Below are 16,719 nucleotides of genomic sequence, written 5' to 3'. Positions count from 1 at the left end.
TTATTAATTTTATATTATGTTTCTTAGATATGGACAAAGCAAAAGTTTTAGAAATAATCGAACCAAATTCGGATTATGATGGTAAAGTAGTGGAGACTAGTTTTGATGCTAGGAAGATTAGAACTGATTCTCTTGATGATGCTGATGATTTTCCAGAAAAAGAGGTCTGTATAATAAATTATATCAATATTGATTTATTTATACATAGCTGTTATTAAGAGTTATTGTTTTCTATTAGGCTGAAGACTTCGGGGATGATACAAAGTACGTAGAAGATTTCCCAGAAACTTTTAATGGAGTCAAATTTGATGATAAACCACAAACTTCAACTCATTTTGACGATGATAAATCTTCAGAAAGATTCACTAAAAAAACACAATTCGTAGATAGAATATTACATTCTGATTTAGTTTCAAAATCGACTACAGAATCTTCAGTAACTACCGTTATATCTTCAATTACAAAGTCATCAGATGACGATCAGAAATCGGTATTAGAAGATGGTACATCAGCTGACTTCTCTAAACTAAGTGGCGCAGATCTAGCTAAAGATCCTTCTAAAATGTCTTTTGATGCAAAAGATGACTCTAGATTTGAAGAAGTTGATGATCGAGGAACTCCAGATTTATCAAAAAAATCTATAGATTTAACAAAAGATTATTCAAAATCTTCTATTGATAGTAAAGATACATCAAGAGATTTTGCAACTAATGAGCTATCTAAAGATTCAACTGTTGATTTGACGAAAGACTTTTCAAAAGCCTCTGTTGAAAGTGTAAAAGAATATTCGAAATCTATTGACGAGAAGACTTTCTCTGACGATCACTCTTCATTTGACGCTTCAAAGACATTAGCATCCGACGTATCTGATGTCATTCCAATTAGTAAAGAATATATAGAAGAAGAAGAAAAATCAATATCAAGAGTTATAAAAATTTCGTCAAGCTCATCCCGAGAAACTTCTAATATGGCAGAAAGCAGTATATTGCTGGATGAAACAGAAGACAGATCATTGGATAAAGTCAAAGCTACAGAAAGAGATATTGAAAACGACTTTATCGGTGAAATTGATGAAAAAATTGCAGAATTAAAATCTGAGTTCGAAAAGGAAGAAGAAAGTGCAAAATTACCCCTTGAACAATTTAAAGACATAGATCAAAATTATAAAACAAGTGAAGACAGTAAAAGAGAATCTGATAATATTCCTGATAATACAGAATTACATAGAAGGTGTTCCAATCTTTTAGATGATATATCACAAGGAGCTCTTATAAGAATAGATTCGAGTCATGTAGCACATGGTCAGTATTTATTTCTATTTTTATTATGCATATGTGTTTTATACATATATAGTATAATTTATTTACAATATCAGAAATTCTCGCTACAACTAATTCAATGGAGATACGGAATGTATCTCCATTGAATTAGTTGTAGTGTGAACATATCTAAACATGAAAGAATGAGTGAATGACATATGAGTGTGGAGTGAAGGTATAATTGAAAGAAAAAAAGATTATTGAGAGATGGAAAAAAAGGGCAAAAGATGTGCACCAAAAATATACTTAGTATTAATTAAACAACGTATAATGAGCAAAGGATTTTATTGTGAAATTCTCAACCACCACACATATCTATGTATAATAAAAGTGAATAATCAATATTTTTATATTTTTGTATATCTATTTTTTACACAGACTTGGTGTCTAAATTCTCAAAAACCCCACCTCCATCACCAGTTGATCTAATAGTAAAAGACAAATGTAAAACGGAGGAAGGCACTGGCGATAAGCAAACCGGGCTACAACTAAAAGGTACATTTGCACATTACTATATGTAGGTATTTCTTTTATACCTTATGAGTTATTCATTATTAATGAAACCCATATTTAACCAAATAGTCAGTAGCTATAACAAAGAACCTTTTTGAACAAACACGCATTAAGTAGTTTGTGTAATTGTATTGTATTTTTAAAATAAAACAAACATTTCTTTCATAATTATACACAATTTCAGTAACAGTTAACAGAGTCACGTAGAAAACGTTGTTCTTAAATATGTGGATTAATAGTAAACATTGACAGAGGTGTTCCCGACATAAATTACTATAAGTAGATGCTAGAAGTAGTAGCTAATATACCATTAAACGTAGGTTCCGATTCTTCGTTCCTGGATGCAAGTCGTCAGTCACCAAGGGCATCGTCTGCTGGAGATAGCCTTATTAGCGAGACTGAGGCACACCAGAGCGGTCAGTGTTTATTCACACAATAGTTTTAAAGTATAAAATAAAAAAAAAAAATTATGTTTTCATCAGACGGTTATTTAATAAAATATTTGTTTATGTTCACGTATCAAAATCATACAGTAAAATTAACTATAAAATATAATGTAAAGATATTACAGGCTTATTGCAGTGAAAGTAGTGGCAAAGTAGAGTCATAGCGAAACTTTACTCCTAATTTTAGTAGAAGCAATCATTGTCATAGAGAGTCTTGTTTGCCACACTCTTTAGTTTTATGCCAGTTATCGCATGTGTATTTTGTAATTCAGTTCCACTCTTATATATGTAATATAAGACTTTGTTCCCAGAAATATAATTTCTAATAATAACATCGAAATTGAATTTATGCATATTTGGTAACGGAGTCCTTTAAATTAAGTAAATTATAAGCACAATGATATTAGATACCAATATAAGCACTCCCACTTCATTTAAACTGTAATAATTAAAAAAAAAACGATATTCGAGAAAAACCATATGACCTTGTTTTCAATAACCTGTCACAGTCAACAATTGTCAGCACAGTAAATTTTATTTTCTTTTTTGCGGAGCCCTTACGTTGCAATAGGTAAGTGGAGCCACAAGCAGAATCGAAATTTCATATATTTTTTTCATGAATTATTCTTGCTTTGTTTTTAAAAGGATTACTACTATTTATCTTTAATTCGCAAATTTTTTCACCACATCAATCACATAGAGTAATGTTTCGCTTTGATTCTAAATCTTTCATTGTTTAATTTTACTATCATTTTAAAGCTTCCATCGCTGTTGTCTACACTTTTTCATCACACTTTTATATATAATTTAAGCTTTAGCACAGGCTATTTAAAATAGCAATGGATATAAGATCAGTCGTAAAAAAATGTTTTAAACTTTATAAAGACATTATAAATTGAAGAACACAATAATACTATGACAATCACCAAATTCAAACTATAACTTAAATAAAGCACCTTATATTATTTAGTTTTGGTTGCATTTTTATGCGAATTTCTTCTTTACAGATGTACTGATGGAGGCATCTAAGGTGCTAAGTGAAGCAGCCAGACCAAAATCTCCGGTTAAACATTTAGCAGACAATTTGTCATTTATAAATGTTGATCAACCAACATTAACTAGTGGAGCAATAGAATTAGTTGATAGAACTATAGAAAAAAGTATTGATGTTATTGATCAAATAAAAAAGGAACAAATCGCAGTTAAAATGGAAGAAATGCAGAAATCTATATCGTCCGCTGATACTTTTTTTACTGAATCCAGAATTGAAACTTCAACTTCATCTTCTTCAGTACACAAAACTTTTGAAGGCTCCGAGTTAAAATTCCAATCAATTGATCCCGAAGCAGCTATGTCTGATATGGTTGCTAAATTTCATACAACGGATGATTACAGTACAATTTTATCTCATAAAGAAACTGAAACACGCAAAATATCAGGTCAAGAATTTTTTTCAGAAACTAAGCAAGTGTCGTCTTCTGATGATGATTCTCTTATTATTAAAACTGAAACAAAACATGAACTGCGTGGTCAAGAACATCAAATCAGAGAAAAGACAACGGTACGCATAGACGGTGATCAAACGGAAACTTCTCAAAAAAAGACAGAAAGAGCTCATGAAGCTTCAGCAAAACGATCTGATTTGGAGACCAAAACAGTGTTTAAAAGTACAGATGATACAGATATAGTTAAAGTAGAACGAGAATTCTTAGAACAAGGATTGTATACGGGTCGACAAACTAAATCAGAAGAAAAAATGACTGCTTTGAAGGATGAAACAATAAAGAAGAAACATGAAGTAAAGATATCAGAAAGAGATTTATCACATGAACAATGGGGCAAAGAATATTTCACTGAACCAGGAGAATTAGAAAATATTCAAGAAGATGATGATACGAAGTCTAAAAGAGCATTTATCGATTCATCTCTTAAAATAGTCGAAAAGGATGAAGTTGTCTCTAGTACCGAAGTTTCAGAAAAAGGTAGAATAATTAGTTCAAAGATTGAACATCACAAAGAAGAATCAGTAATAGAAAGTAAAGATCATGACGATCTTAGTTCAGATGCCTCACATGCTCCTAGTTTTAGGAGTGAGACAGCTGAAAGATGTGGTTCTTCTGAAGCAAGCCCAAAAAGTAAATCGAAGTCCTTTAAAAAAGATAATGAGATATATGAAGTAGATTTTATTAAAGAAATTAAAGTTTCAACATCACCTGTTAAAAGTACATTTAGTCGTACTGGAAGTCAAGATACCCATTCTGAATCAGAAGTTGTACCAGAGTTGCCACATGATGATAAAATTGGTGATACATTTAAGAAAGAAAAAGTAAAGTCACCTATTAAATTACCACAACATGAAATAGAAGATCAGCTTTGGGAGATGTCTTTTCAAAAGAGGGATTCTTTTGAAATGGCTGATGACACGCCAAACTCATTTAAGCGAACTGATACTACTCTAGAATCATCTACGGGCAAAAAAAGTTCTGATAATGATACTATTTTAGAACTTAAAAGCGTTGTTGAAACTAGCACTGAACTCTTTAGTAAGCCGCTCAAAACAGATATGTCACCAAGTACTTTTGAGATTACTGATGATATTAGTACTACTTCTAAAGATATAATGATAAAATCTGGAGAAAGCATTGACACTGAATACATGGTTAAGTCTTTAGAATCTCACGAAGGTGAAGTGTTACAGAAATCTATAGATTCAACGGTTAGTGCCGAAACACTACATGCATCAGAGTTCTCTACTGAAGCTGATTCAGCATTTTTAACAGGAACGGATCATAAAAAAGAAGAAATAAAACTCGTGAAAGAAAAGAGTATGGAGGACATTTGTAGTAGCGGTTATGATACTGATCTTTCCTCTGCCGAGTTTCATGCGACGAAACTTGAGTCAGAACGTGTGGATTTTGATACATTAATGTCTGCTCAGCCACTCGCTGACTTATCAGTTTTGGAAAAAACCATAGATGAAGTCAAGCAGTCTCTTGAAGCAGCGCAAGTAGAAATCATTAGCGAAAAAAGTGATGGTAGTAGCAAATACAAACAATCCCCATCGGAATTTCAATTCAAACTTTTAATAAGTCCAGACAGACCCGAAGTTATAACTGAAGAACCACAACATGGGGATGACCAGATCGATAAAAGTGCTGTACAACTTGTAAAAGAAAAAGTAGCCTTAGATAGTCAACAATCAGAAATCATGTCATATAAAGTAAGTTCTCAAGAAGAAACAACTTCAGATGATGAAAGAGATACTGTAAATATAAAAGAATCTAGTCCACCCTTAGACGGCGATATATCCATAAGATCAGATAGTGGTCCACATTCTATACTAGAGACAGAAAGTGAAATTGTTCTGTCTGATCGAGACGGATCTTCTAAAGGCAGTCCAGAAGTTAAATTAAGAGTTCAAAAACATATAAAATCTAAATTAGGAATTGTAGAGAGACGGTCTGCCTCTGAAATAGAAGGATGGTCTAGCTCTGGTGAAAGTCATTACCATAGCTTTGAGCAATCTGAAAGTAGACCTTTGTCATCAGATGTAGATGTTATGATGACAGCTCAAAGCGGAACAGAGTTTGAATCTGCATTAACAAGCCATGATATTTCGTCTCAATCTCTGAGAACTTCCAAGGACTATTATACCGCAGCAAGTTCACTCGCTTCGAGAGACAGTATGAAAAGTCTTGACTCCGATGGGTCTAGTCATGTAGCTAGTATTGATATATCTGATGCATCTGAAACACTTGTACCTTCTGCAAATGAATTAAAGGAGGAATTAATGGAAAGTACAACATATATAGAACAGTTTCTTCATGAAACTGAAAAAGACACAAAGATTAAAGATATGAGTGAAGATGAAGCATCTGGCGATGAAGATGACGATAAAGCAAATGTAATTGAACCTGTTGGTAAAATGAAAAGATCTCATGAAATGCGATTCCAACCAAAAGAAATGATTCCTGAACATTTTCCTATTGAAGGTACCACAGAGAGTATAGAAATTGATGAAAATAAATCTAAAGAAAGAAAGGATTTAGACACGACAATATCTGGTGAATTGAAAACTGATATTACATTATCATCATCATTATCATCAAAACATAAAATACCGACGCCATTGCCTCCTTCAGATACAGAAGCAGATGGTATTCAAGAAGATATTAAAAAAATATCAACTGCTGAACAAAATGCTTTACCTTTTGCAGTTACTAAACTAGATAAACCACAGAGAGAGTTTGTTGACGTCGAAAATGAAATTATTCCTATTGGTTCTTCTGAATATGAAGATATAGTACAATTTGGCAGCATTACTACTGCTACCAAAAAGCCTTCTAGCGAACATACAATCCTTGTGAAAACGATAGCGTATTCAGATGCAACTGTGCCTGAAAAAGAAATTGCCGAAATTGAAGAACAATGTTTGAAAAAAGTAGTAAAAGAGGTTACTGTTGTGCCTTTTCCAATTACTGAGAAAATACCTACTCAGCGAGAATTTGTTGACGTAGAGTCTGAAATCATACCAATAGGTTCAGCACAGTATGAAGAAATATTGAAATCAAAAAGTGATTCATCAGTGCCTAAGACAAAAGTTGAAAAGTCTATCGTGAAAACACCAGATTCACAACTAGAAAGTAAACAGAGTTCTACATCAAGTCTAAAAACTCATGAACACATGTCAACGCCACAGACGCCTTTATCAGCACCAAGTCAAAGTTCTTTATCAACAGATAATGGTCGAGAGTATGTTTTGGATGATATGTATGACATTTCTGAAACACCGGAGCTTAAATCTGAACTTATTACAGAGAGTAGCAAATCTGAGCTCGTAGTAACAACGGAAGAGAAAAATATTGATACTTACGAAAAAGAACAAGATTCACCAAACAGTGAAGAATTTGAATTATTAGATAAGCCAAATGAAATGGATGATTTTGTCGTTATAGAAGAAGTAGCAAAAGAAGCACAAGAAACTGACACGGAAGGGAAAAGTTTGCAAATAAAAGCACAAAAGTATGTAAAACGTCATGATACCGAAGTTGAAGAATATTTATCGAAGACTTCGAAGAAACAGGAAAGTACCAGCAGTACCTCGGGGTCATTATCAGATGAAGAATTGCTTCAGTATGAGTTGGAACAAAAGAAATTACAAGCTCAAGAGTTAGCTGAAATTGAAGCTGGCAAACGTTGGATACAAATGCAGTTTGAAGGAGATCCAAGGTATGATTATGAAAGAGTTCCATTAGAAGATATAAAAGAGGAAGAAATGACTGATTTCGATGCAAGTCGAATTGGTAGTTTAAGTTCTCAAAAAGAATCTATAGGCAGCTATGGCAGTTTTAGAAATTCATACGGAAGCCTTTCTGAATCCGAAATGGCTTCACGTATAAGATTTCGTGTTAGAGGTGAAAATGATGATATTTCAATTAGTTCTTTACAAGAATTTGAAAATCTTGAAAAAGCGTTAATGGAACAATATCAACAACAATCTTCATCTTCACAGGATTCATTAAATGGATCATTGCCTAGACGATATATACTGAGTAAAAGTCAAGGTGATGATATTTCTATATCAAGTTTAAAGGAATTTGAAGGTCTTGAATCTGCCTGCCTTGAAGCACTTAAAGCCGAAATACTTGCCAAACAGAAAGAAGCCCTCTTGTTAGCTGATCCTAAAGAAGTCAGTAGTTGTTTCTTAGAAAGAGAAAAACGCTCTTATAGTGGAAGTTCTGAAAGTAGTCCACCACAAAAAGGTGGTAGTCCCAGTCAAAAGACTGGCAGTCCATCACAAAAAAGTGGAAGTCCGTCACAGAAGGTAGGTAGTTATGGCAGTCCGTCACAAAAAATGTTAACGGATTCTGCAGCTATTAGAAAGCTTATTGATCAACAAATGGCTGTAGAACAAAAACTACAAGAGGTAACACCAAAAGTTATTACTGTTAAAAAGTATGATGATAGAGGAGCATTTTTTGTACCTGAACCTGAACAAGAATCATCTGAATCAAAAACTGCTGAAGTAATAGAAGAATGTACGAAGTCCTCATCTTTTGTTTGCGCTGCAGCTCCTAGCGATGGTTCAGCTGAATCTATACCAGGCGATTGTGAAGAAATGATGAAGATATTAGATCAAGAAGAAAAGTCTAAAACATCAAGTGCCGTTACTAGAACATTTACAGATGGTGGTGTTATAGAAGTTGTAAGAACTACCACCGTCATACAACAGAAATTTGTAGATGGAAAAAAAGTATCTGAAACTGTAACTAGTACAGACGGAGATGGTGCTGTAGATATTCCGGCGAGACCTAAGCCATTTGACGAAGGTTCAATGTCTTATGGGTCTGAAATGTCTTCCTCGATCGTATCTCAGTCATCAGAAATGGATAGTCTGATGACAGTTATGGAAAGACATACATCTGAGGGAGAAGTAGTAACTGTGACGAAACAAACAATAATAATGTCTTCAGATAAACCTGAAGATCTAGAATTTTCAAGGGAAGGAAGTGTCATCCGTGAACTTTCACCTTCATCCGGGAGGTCGATAGCTCACAGCATTATTTCATTTTCTGGTAAACAATTCACAGATCCTGCAAGTGGTTCGTGGAGTGGCCAAGATGAAGAATTGAGTTCATCTGGAAGCTTTAGTAGGTAAGAAAAATGTTAATAATAAAAATAACTGTATACAGTATCTATACATTTTCTGTATGGAATTAGTAAGTATGTGTTTCATATATATGTATGTACGTATGACTGAACTTTGAATAGTATAAAACAATCGTATAATTATTACTTTGACTATGATGACGATGATAAAGACCTCGGTAGTCTAGCGATTTAGAACACCGCCTTGCTTCCAATGGTCGCAAGTTCGCCTTTTTGCGTGGTACAAATATTTGTATTCATAAGTATGATTGTATAGGTCTGGCTGTTTTATATAATATGTGTTTATTTAAAAAAACTTTTAGTATTTGTTTCAGTTGTCTATATACCTTAACAATAGGTATTAAATGGCACTATATGAGTTACCCTAGCCTATTATTATTATTACTTTTGAAAATAATTGAACTTACATATAGACTTTCAAGTACAATTTACGAGTGGTACTCCCATCTAAACCATATTTTATCAAAGACCAATCAATTAACACAATATAAATTATTTTTAATTACATAATGGAGTAGATTTGACATTTTTACGTAATGCACAATAATTTTGTCATGATTGATTTATAATTTTTACGTAAATTAACTCTTATTTATAAAGAAAAACAACATTATTATTATGTGTCATGCCATCTTTCACGTCTAAGCTGATTAAAAAAACAACTGAAAGAAAAAAAAATTATGTTGGACATTTTTTAAGAGAAGAATGTCATATGTATCTTGTGAAAAAAGTTTCACTCGAAAATGACTCACCATATAGGTTTTATATTAATTCAAAGTTTCTATAGTAACGGCAATTTCATACTTTACCTCTACTATATTTAGTTACTTTCTGTAAAATCAGTAGTATATTTACTTAGAGCAATATTTATATAAAATAAATTGATATTAATATTTAATAAATTTATATACGCATTTTTATTTGCTTGCTTTAAAAGATCAACCTTCAAGTTTCTTCGTTGTTCTTCTTGTGATGAGTCTGCGTTCCGAATGAGTGGTAGTATAAAAAATAAGACTAATTCAAAGAACTTATATTAGATAAGTTTATTTGAATATACATATATTATTTCTACTATAGCCACTTTTTTAATAGATGATTTGATCTATTTATAACAGTTTTGTGAATGGTGGAGGGTATAAATTTATACAAGTTTTTTTTTATTATTTAGAGCACGAGCCGATTTGATGTTAGGCAGTACTGACAGCTTAGAAGCCACCAGTTCAAATGCCACCAGGGCGACTTACAACTACGAAGTTGATACACCGATGACAGGGTCTCTTACATCTGGAGGTAAGGGTTTATATTTAATATTTTTAACTCGAAAACTTTGCTTGCCTTATGCTAATTTATATTATCATCGACATGACAATAAGGATTTCGGATTTAAAAAAGTTACGCAATAGGATGTTGAAACTCTTGATATGCCCACATACAATTAGGAAAAATTCTCGAATCCAGTAATTGATTTAATTAAACAAAAACAAAATTCGCGATCAGTAAGTGTATTAAGTATACGTGAAGATAGTTTGCAGAGATGAATATCAATCGAGTTTCAATAACAAACGAAGACGTGTGACGTGTGACGAATATATCTGCCCATAAAAGTTTTTATTTACCATCTACCCGCTGATCTACAGTTTATCCGTGATCATGGCGGTTGAAACACAGCCGAAATATCGGGCAAAACGTGGTAAGAGCCCGTGATTTTTCTTAATTGTATGTATTATATAAATAATCACCGCGTCAAATTTAATACTCGATATACTCGTAATTAATTTGAATTTAATGTTATTTTTTTTAATTATTATCGATATTTTCAATTCTAGAGAGTTAATCAGACATAAAAAATTACATGCAATTCTTTTTGATTTGGATATATTTGAAATCACTTTATTTTGACGGGCGGGGTCTCTATATCATAAAAGCATGCTAGTTTAAAATCTTAACAGGATGTTTCGGTACGGGTCTGAAGTCCTTAAACTCATATTATTATATAAATTTCAAGTGTATTATTATAAACTCGTATATATAAATATATTTTATGTAAACATTTACATCTTAAATAATCAAAGTACATTTTATTGTATTTATTACTATAATATTCAAATATTATGCATGAAAATTTTGGCAAGCATTATCACAGAATATTAATATTAATTATGTAATTTTAACCATTATGTAATTATTTATACTTTTATCTGCGCCATGCATAACTTAATTTTCTGCTTTGGAATATAATCAAGTATCTACAGAATGGCATGAACACAATAAAAAATGGCCCATCCTAGCTTGTATACAATAATATATTATTATGATATGTTTTAATTTTATTATTTGTACATGTTGCTACCCCACCGAGCTTGATACTAATCAGAAAGATAACAGCGGTACGCCCTCCAGGGTCGAACACGATGGTGTCCTCACTGGACACCTTGGATCCAGTGACTACAGTACAGATGGAGAGCCTAGAACACCAGTCGACAAGTGAACACTACTCCCATGATTATGAAGTACATGAACCGGATTCGGACACAGAAAGATTGGTGCGTTTTCGTTAAATAAATCGTACTAATGTTATATAGGCTACGTGTTTATCTTCCTTTGAATTTGCAGATGAAGTTTTTTTTATATAGTTAGAATGACAAACAAACTAACCGCGTGATGCCGTAAATTTGTTGCAAATCTACAACAACTAAGATATCATGCCTCTTAATTTCTTTCAATTGAAACACAGCATACGTAGCAAGTTGATTGGAGACTGAAGTAAGTAAGACTAAGAGTTCCTTAGTTTTACTCACATGGCTTTTTATAAAGTATCTATTAAACTAGGATATGGTCCATCTGTAGTCACTATATTTACTTTTGACATTTACAATTAAGAATCTTATTTAAGTGTGATTAAGTACCATATTTCGGAACACTGGCTATTTTCAGATAATTACTGTTTATGTATACTAGTGACCTCGCAGTGGTCGAAATTCGACGATAATTAATTTAAATCATACCATTATTAAGGTTCTATTGACAAAAAATTTAGATAGACGATCTCTCTTAATCTATTCTCAATTTGACCACATACTTTAACAATAAACAAAAAAGTATATATTCGTATGTGTGTCAAATATCGGGATGTAATGTTTTATTTTATTCAGATATTGTATTTTTTTTTAAAAAATTAGCATTATGCATATTTTTCTAAAAAGGGTTAAAACATTTTAGCATCAAATATTAATATTGACATAGGTAACTATTACCGTTTTACTGCAAATGTCAGAATGTTTATCTGACTTTCCAATTTATTAAATAAAATTATGACCATATAGCGTGGAAGAATGAATACAATTATAACCAAATCTGCAAAACTTGTTATAATGGGAATTTTCCCATGTATTTACATATTATAACTACGACTACATTGAAACACTTAATGAATTTTAGGAATTAGACGGTCGTATCCCTCGAGCAAAGGAGAGGACCATTATGTTTGACAGCACCGACACACTTAGCGCCGTGAGCGGCGACAACTCCGTCAAGGAGGCGGCAGTCGAAACGGCCGCGCCCACATTTTATATCGGAGAAACACCAATTCTTAGAGGTATATTCAATCAACGAGTATTATTACTAACTATATCATTATTTATTAGACTAATGGAAACCTGCAACTTTGTCTTCATGTACATTTGTAGGTCGCTATGTAGATGTACATACATATATATACACACATATATAGATCAAAGATATTATTGCAGTGGCCAAAACCTTATTCAAAAATTTTAAAAATATGTCTATATTTTTAATTTAAAAAAATTATGTCTGCCTTCGTAAAACAAAACATGTCCAAATCAAGTTCATAAAAATCATTTTATTGCAAATTGTTAACAGGGGAACTAAGAAGAGACGAAGACGACGATGTTCAGCCGACTCTTTCGGAGAGCTGTCCAGCATCACTGCCGCCCACAACGCAGCCATCGCCACCAATTCCAGCACAAAGAAGGTAGAACACAAAATTACTTATCTTAGTGTACCTTTAGAAAATTCATGCAACCATCAGGCGAGTAATCATGATTAAATAACATGACTAATATCGAACTTTGTATTATAATTACCTGTTTGGTACCCGAGAGATTTTCTAGATAAAAGATATCTATAGAAAAGTCTATCTTTGTTTCAGTGATCCAATACATGTTTATATCAGATTTCATTAAAATCCGCTAACCTGTTTAAAAACTGTAAGAGATAGATAGCGATCTGCCTCTTTCTTGCCTTCTTCTATTTTTGAATTAGTTGCGGATGCTGCCTTTCCACTGATTACACTTGTAAACAAAGAATGCTATCTGAACTCGGAACAAAGAAAAGACAGTCGTCGGTAAAGTGTTATTACTTTCCCTGCATCATACAAATAAATTATTTATTATCATTGAAATAAATTGCCGTATTCGTAAATTCCCAATTTCCTATATAAAACATTATATAATGGTCCTAAATAAAGTAATAATCAATATCAACATATTGTGTAAATTGTATTATAAATACTTTATCTGTTAATGCTTTCCTTTACATTTGCATATTTAACATGTTTTTTATTATTAACTATGATTATTGTTATACTAATATTATCGCTATACGTATTTATGACATCGCTTGTTACCTTTTTGTATTTTATTTATTATTATACTTTAAAATATTTATTTCACTTTATTTCCTACTTATACTCCTTATTTGTTCATCACATTTCGCAATGTACCTACTAAATGAGACAATATTATTATTGCAGCTGCTATTGTTTAAGTCACTCTCAAGAAAAGCTCAGCAAATAGGTACACTACTTTGTATTGTACTGCTTTTTTATTCTTATTTGCTCTAACATTCACTATCTACTGTCATAGAAAAATAAAGATTATTTTGCTTTTTTTGTTGGATTATGTGTGTTTTTTATGTTTATTAAAAAACATCATGTTTAATTTAAATATGACTATACTAACAAGTAGCATGCCCATTTATCTAAAGGGTTTGAATTGTTTTTAATGATTTATGTGGAAATTTTATTTCTTCATCTGCTGACTCCTACATTATTTCTTGTTTATTATTTGTGTATATTTTGTAAATTTTCGTTTGCAAATGTTTTTAAATAAATTTCCGCAAAAATCTTATTTCGGGCTATCCATTAGTTAAATAATAGCCAAAACTATTTCAATCTTTGCAGATCTCTCACAATGCTTGCGAAGTCGCCGCCGTCAAGTCTAGAAGAAACTGCGAAGAAATAGATCTCCTAATTCTGCATTAAAATATTCTAATCTTCTTCATTTCTTTTCAAAATCTTTTTGTTATATGTAGAATAATCCTGACTCATCTAGCTATCTAGGCTTTGGCAAGTGCACTATTGGCTACTTGGCGAATACGAAAATTGACAAGTTTAAAAATTTACAAAATAATGTTACTGAACATCTAAATACTTCATCTATTAAACGTAGACGACTATTAATGTTTACTGTCGGGACATCTGTTGCGATAGTTATCATCGGATACATATAGTATCTTCTTACATCATCTATGTAGTAGACTCTCACATTTTTACCAGTGACAGAGTGTTCATTGACATGTATGACAAACTTCCAAACGCCAATGTTTGACATGTAGAAGTTATTCATTTGTTGGATATTTGCCATACATGCCAAGTTTTGGATAATATTTTGGTACTTACTTTTGTACTGGAGTGGAGTTTTTGTACGACGTTGGTCCATGTAACTTCGACCTATCCTTAGATAGTGCTTAGCTTTTAGTCTTGGAGTTATGCTTATTCAATATGAAGTAACACTGTAGGACTATTGACTATTTTATAAGAACTAGATAAGTAGACATGTTTCTGATCAATTTTGATATTGGATCTCTGAAGAATTGGTATTGAATTTATTAATTCTGCCCTCATAAATATATCCTCATAAATAACAGTATTGTTATTCAGACATTCAACTCTGGTTTTGATTCTTGCACAATTCTTACGTAAGTAGCTAGGTAGGGATACAAAATGTAGGGTAAGCTTCTACGGTCGGCTGTTTTATTGATCTCGTTTTTATTAAGGCTTAGTCATATTTGTTATAACTTTTGCTTTACTTATGATAATTTGTATATATGCTTAGCTTTATATAATAATTAAGACAGTTGGTAAGTGTATTTTTGTAGCAATATCTTTTTTATTATTTATATTAAATTTAAGTGTATTTAAGGAGCGATTAAGTACTAATATTTTGATCTTTAGATTGAACACACTTTCTTTTATTTCTGTTCTATTGAAGTATTCATATTATGTAAGTTATTTGTTAATAATCTTATTTCACTAATTTATTATTTATATATTTTTAAGACTAATAAGTACTAAATTGTGGCAGTTGACCGTAGGTAATATAAACCAAATTACATAATTTGGTCAGGGCTTGCTCACTTCCAAAGGATTATGTTCCAATGTTAATAACTCTATGGTTATTGTAAGATGATGGTTATTGACCTTGATTTTAGACATGGAGAGGGTATTAGGAAAATTCGGTATCTGAATTAATAAGGTCTGAGGTTGCATCGAAGTCGCTTAGCAATGATTGATGTTATTAATTCAATTTTTAAAATGTTGCTATACCAATGATTGTGTAGTAAAAGTAGTAAAAATACGTACATTTTCTAATATGACAGCAGTAATATAATCTATTTCAGCCGCCAAGCAGCTTGCATTATAAGCTGTGTTTGGGTCTCATGGTTGAGATATGGCAGTGAAACTACATGGTACACTACATTACACTTAATTCTCAATAATTGTAATGGATGATTAGTATCACAAACATCTCATAACGGTGGAGTTGGTCTATCCGTCCGTTCATGTACATAGGCGATGATTATCATCAGGCTACTTTTAATGTTTACATAGTATAAAATGAAATTGCTGCCGCTGTCTATTCGCTTGGATCTTATAAACTACTCTACAGATTTTAATGCAGCTTTTAACAATAGATAGAGTGATTCAAGAGGAAGGTTTATATGTATAATACCCGTACGAAGTGAATATAAAAAATCTTTATGAAGAGAATTGGATGCTTGACTTATCGAATGCTTTACAAAAATCTATAGCGTCTTCGACACAATCTTAGAATAATGGTTTGAGACTGAAGGTGGTTATTATATGAATGGATGGTATACTTAGCTAAATCACTAAAGGATGTTAAGGGCTGATTTGCTGTATCGTTTCTCGTATCAGCATGCCCCCCATCGCTAGGGGGATTGGCTTGTAATTAATTATAAATATAGGTGATATTACGTTCATTTGAGTCTGTGTGCTTGAGGGTTTCGTGTTAAATATGCTAATGTCGGTCGTCACGCCCTATATTAAGTTTCCAAAACTATTTATTTGCAATGTTCAAATTGTTTCACGTTGTATTTATGATGCTGGATATTCTATCAACTAAATTAATATTATTGAATATTATTAATAAAAACGCTATGTCTCATATTTAGAAAGGTTGTTTTATTTGTCTCTAAATTAAGATTTTTTTATATTAACATTGGCGGGACACCACCGAAGTAGGATAGGATGAAGTCAGTTGGCCTATCGTTACAAATTCATCAGAAATCCCCCATATTCTATTATTGTGTTATACTAAAATTTCACAGCAGATCACTACCTAGACTGTAAATCGTGGTCATGAGTGACCATCTGGACGACTCAAGAAACTTTGTGTCATTTAATAGACTCTCCATTGATGAAAACACCTATAACAAACTATTCAAAA

At 32.2% G+C, this 16,719-nt stretch overlaps 1 protein-coding gene across 1 annotated transcript in view; it reads left to right on the top strand.

Moving 5' to 3' along the window:
• The window catches only part of LOC131851953 (ankyrin-2-like), a 68,678-nt gene extending 53,144 nt beyond the window's left edge, over nt 1-15,534 (top strand). The window contains exons 44-53 of the mRNA XM_059202514.1: nt 28-164; nt 239-1,301; nt 1,698-1,814; nt 2,153-2,248; nt 3,286-8,932; nt 10,116-10,237; nt 11,333-11,490; nt 12,386-12,542; nt 12,830-12,941; nt 14,151-15,534. Coding sequence (XP_059058497.1) covers nt 28-164; nt 239-1,301; nt 1,698-1,814; nt 2,153-2,248; nt 3,286-8,932; nt 10,116-10,237; nt 11,333-11,490; nt 12,386-12,542; nt 12,830-12,941; nt 14,151-14,211 — 7,670 coding nt within the window. The 3' untranslated portion in view covers nt 14,212-15,534. The remainder of the gene's footprint in view (nt 1-27; nt 165-238; nt 1,302-1,697; nt 1,815-2,152; nt 2,249-3,285; nt 8,933-10,115; nt 10,238-11,332; nt 11,491-12,385; nt 12,543-12,829; nt 12,942-14,150) is intronic.
• Nucleotides 15,535-16,719: the final 1,185 nt, after the last annotated feature.

The sequence above is a fragment of the Achroia grisella genome, unplaced genomic scaffold, assembly GCF_030625045.1.
Source record: "Achroia grisella isolate CSIRO2021 unplaced genomic scaffold, CSIRO_AGI_Agris_v1 utg1174, whole genome shotgun sequence".
NCBI classification, from domain to species: domain Eukaryota; kingdom Metazoa; phylum Arthropoda; class Insecta; order Lepidoptera; family Pyralidae; genus Achroia; species Achroia grisella.
Note: the sequence above shows the minus strand (reverse complement) of the source record. Positions and strands in the feature narration are given on the sequence as shown.